This window comes from Carlito syrichta, unplaced genomic scaffold, assembly GCF_000164805.1.
Source record: "Carlito syrichta isolate Samal-C Ts95f unplaced genomic scaffold, Tarsius_syrichta-2.0.1 Scaffold312739, whole genome shotgun sequence".
In the NCBI taxonomy this organism is placed as follows: Eukaryota; Metazoa; Chordata; class Mammalia; order Primates; family Tarsiidae; genus Carlito; species Carlito syrichta.
The window spans coordinates 770,266-774,283 of NW_007256835.1; the positions used below are offsets into that span (position 1 = coordinate 770,266).

A 4,018-nucleotide genomic window follows, 5' to 3' on the forward strand; every position below is an offset into this window, starting at 1 on the left:
GGGGCGCGGGAGAGGCTCGGCTGGAGGAGGCAGTCAACCGCTGGGTACTCAAGTTCTATTTCCACGAGGCGCTGCGGGCCTTTCGGGGTAGCCGGTACGGGGACTTCAGGCAGATCCGGGACATCATGCAGGGTGAGGGCCGGGCCGCGGGGAAGGGGCTAGGGTGCCGAGAAGTCATTGCGTGGGGACCGGGTGTCGGACAACTGGGGGTTGTCGAGCCAACGATGTCTTCTTTCCCAGCTCTGCTTGTCAGGCCCTTGGGGAAGGAGCATACGGTGTCCCGGTTGCTGCGGGTTATGCAGTGTCTGTCGCGCATTGAAGAAGGGGAAAATTTAGGTAGGCTATTTCTGTGTTCTTCTCTGGGGTTTCTTACGTAGGATTTTGTTTTCAAACTTATCTCCGGAACTGTAGGATTCCGGGTTGAAGTGCGCTGGTTTGCATCACTGTGGTCTTTTGCGTTCTACGATGGGTCTATTCTCTGGTTCTGGTTTTCTCCAGTTAAAGTTCTCTTGGCTGCCTTTCTGTGTTTTAAATTTTCTCCCACCTGTTAATTGCTCCCAACTTTGTTGCTATCGAAAGCGAGTTATGTTAATATGGACATCTTTTTCCCAATGGTAGAGTGTTTTTCAGAGCATGAGCACATTTTCCCCTCCTGAATTCAGCTTGACAGCTACTTAGCTCTTGTCTGATTCTGGCTACTCCTGAGGAGGATGTGTGTAACCCGAATTTGAGAGGCAAATGCATGTGTTTAAAAATAATTTTTTTGCCTGTCTTGAAAAGTATTAAAAGACTGTTACTTTAAATTCATTGATTTGAATTTGCCATCTATGTGTGTAACAAGTATGTTAGCAAATTAAATGCAAATCTTACTATATTTGCATGATCCTCTTCCATATATATATATATATCTCGAGGTTGCCAAAAAATCTATACACATTTCAAGAGATGTTGTCTATGTACCTTTTAGTTTACTGTAATCATAAGTGTCTAGTTGCTGATGAGCTCCTCTTGTAATTGCAAAAGTCAAACAGAACTTGTATTCATCTGCAATTCTTTTTTTTTAATCATATGCTTTTAATTTTTTTATTTTAAAGATGGGTACAATTCGTGATTAGGTATACAAGTGGTCATCGTATAGGTAAAATTTGGGCCTCCCTTTGGTCCACATTTCGCCTGGTTTGAGATCAGGTACCCTTATTGATGTTATGTACCCTCCACGCTCCCCTGGCAGTTTTCAGATACTGCCAATCCCTTTTTTGTAGTATTATGGTGAATGTTTAGGATCCTCTTATGAGTGAGAACATGTGGTACTCAGTTCTTTGTTTCTGTTATAGATCACTGAGTATGATAGACTCTAAATCCATCCAGGTTGCTGTGAAGTCCATAATTTTGTCTTTTTTTATGATTGTGTAATATTCCATCGTGTATATGTACATTTTAAAAAATCCAGTCCAGTTTTGATGGGCAGCACAGTTGGTTTCATGTTTTTGCTGTTGTGAATAGTGCTGCAATAAACATACATGTGCGGGTATCTTTTTTGTAGAGTGATTTAAGTTCCTCCAGGTATATTCCCAGAAAGGGGATTGCTGGGTCATATGGCAGATCAATTTCTAGTTCTTTTAGGAATCGCAACACTGTTTTCCATCATCTACAGTTTTAATACAGTTTTTTCCTTTCTTAAAATATGCATATGTATATTTTGGCTATATATATCTATATATCTATATCTATCTATCTATGACATAACTTTTCAACTCCTTAAAAAGAGCTTAAGTGAAAACTGTGCTTTGTCCTAGACTGTTCCTTTGATATGGAAGCTGAGCTCACACCACTGGAATCAGCTATCAATGTGCTGGAGATGATTAAAACAGAATTTACACTGACAGAAGCAGTGGTCGAATCCAGTAGAAAACTGGTCAAGGAGGCTGTAAGGCTCTTTATTTCTTTTTTCTTTGAACAAAATCAGGGGTCTTTGAGGATACAATGCTTAATCTTATCTGTGCGAAGTAAAGGAAAACGGATGCAGAGAGGAAGCAAGCAAGCACACACACACAGATGTTATCTCTTCAAGTGTCCTTTTTCCACCCAGGCTTGGAAAGTAATGGCAGATGCTTGACTTTTGTAATTTTGGTGGTCTTCCTCTGGCCCTGGCAGGAATGGTCACAGTACACTGGAAGTGGATTCGCATTGAAGACTGACATTTCGGGGTTATTGTACCAGTCAGGAGCAAGTGAGAGGACTACAAGTTACTCTGGCCTAGGGTTTGGTCACCATTATTTGTAATAAACCAAGGAGATAAACCGGAGTCTTGGGAAATGTGGGACTGATTCTCAGCTTTTTCATGCAACTGTCTACAGAAAGAGAGGCTTAGGGGGTGTTCCTTTAGAGCAGATAGATTAGAATCAGAGGTGAGATAATGAGCCAGTTACTGACTGGGCATAGTGGCTCACACCTGTAATTCCAGCACTTTGGGAGACTGAGGGGAGAGGTCCCTTGAGCCCAGCAGTTTGAGACCAGTCTGGGCAGCACAGTGAGACTCTCTCTACCAGGAATGGTGGCGTGGATCTGTAGTCCCAGGTCCCAGATACAGAGGTGAGGATGGAAGAATGACAGTTCAGCATTGCCCTGGTGGTGGGAAACAGGGAAACTGTCAAGAAAAGAGCAAAATAAATAAATAATTAAAATAAAAAGGATACAGTCCTGGTGGTGGGGTATGGTAGAGAGAGAAAACCTTGTCTAGCAAGGAAATCCTTCTGTCTCTTGGCCGTGTACAAGGTACTTAGGTAGTCTTAAAAATATAGTGTGCGTGAGGTGCGGATATTCTGTTAAAAGACCTTGGACAGAAACTATTTTTGGTCTTGTGAAGCATGCTTAGATAATATTCATTTTCGAGAAGGAATAATTCGAAGAATACCTGTTTAGGTGTTCAGGTTTAAGTTTGGAAGAAAATGCCAGAAAGGGCATTAGCAAGGGAGGAGAAATCCATGCCTGCTTTCACAACAGCTTATGATCTTATGAATGGGTACCAGTTCAGAGTAATTTATTTAACTATTGTTAAGTACAGATTGAGTATTTTTGTCCAAAATGCTTGGGACCAAAAGTGTTTAGGAGTCCAGAGTTTGGAACATTTTCATTAAACTTAGATTTACCATCCCAAATCTAAAATGTCCCCAAATCTGAAACTTGAGTGGTAACTTGACACTCAAGGGAAATGCTCATTGGAGCATTTTGGATTTTAGGATTTGGTATGCTAACCCTGTAGCTAATTCAGGAATGCAACTTCAGAACATTCACAACAGGGCGGTTGATTTGCCTTCTGGAAGACTCTTTGTGGGCTCTCATCTTTCTGCAGCAGTTGATTATTTTTTTATTATTTAAGCTTATAGACCTCTTACTTGGAGGCTTCATTAGGAAAGTCTGTTAGAAAAGTCTAAACTCCCTTTAAATATTCAACTGTTTTCTTATGTTGACTCTGTTCTGCTTTTCCATTCTCCACCAATTACCAGATCTCGTTATGCTTACTGTATTCCTTACTGCAGTGTAACAAATTACTTCGAGACTTAGCAGCTTAAAACAATAAATAGTATCTGTCCGTTTCCTAGGATCAGGAATCCGGTAGTGGCTTAGCTGAGTGGTTCTGGCTCAAGGTTTTGCATAAGTTACAGACATTTCAAGACTCAGTTGGGGCTGAGGGATCTTTTAATGATCATCTTTGGTAAAGTACCATGGGACATCTACGTTCAATGAGCCTTTTTGATGTGTTTAAGTTTTGTAAATTATCACAGTGATTTATTTAAAAATATATTGAGTCGTTTAAAAAGTTTATCAGGGCCGGGCTTGGTGGCTCAGTCTGTAATCCCGTGCCTTTGGGAGGCTGAGATGAGCGGATTGCCTGAGCCGGCGGGTTTGAGACCCGCCTGGGCAGCAAGACCTCATCTCTACAATAAATCTAAAAATCAGCCGGGTGTGGTAGCGCATGCCTGTAATTCTGGGCTACTCGAAAGGCTGAGGCGGAAGG

The 4,018-nt window shown here is 41.6% G+C and overlaps 1 protein-coding gene across 1 annotated transcript in view; it reads left to right on the plus strand.

The window, feature by feature from the left end:
* TERF2 (telomeric repeat binding factor 2) overlaps window positions 1–4,018 on the plus strand; it is a 34,622-nt gene that overhangs the window by 582 nt on the left and 30,022 nt on the right. Inside the window, exons 2-4 of the mRNA XM_008070046.2 lie at window positions 1–132; window positions 241–336; window positions 1,797–1,927. Of these exons, the coding sequence (XP_008068237.2) occupies window positions 1–132; window positions 241–336; window positions 1,797–1,927 (359 nt within the window). The remainder of the gene's footprint in view (window positions 133–240; window positions 337–1,796; window positions 1,928–4,018) is intronic.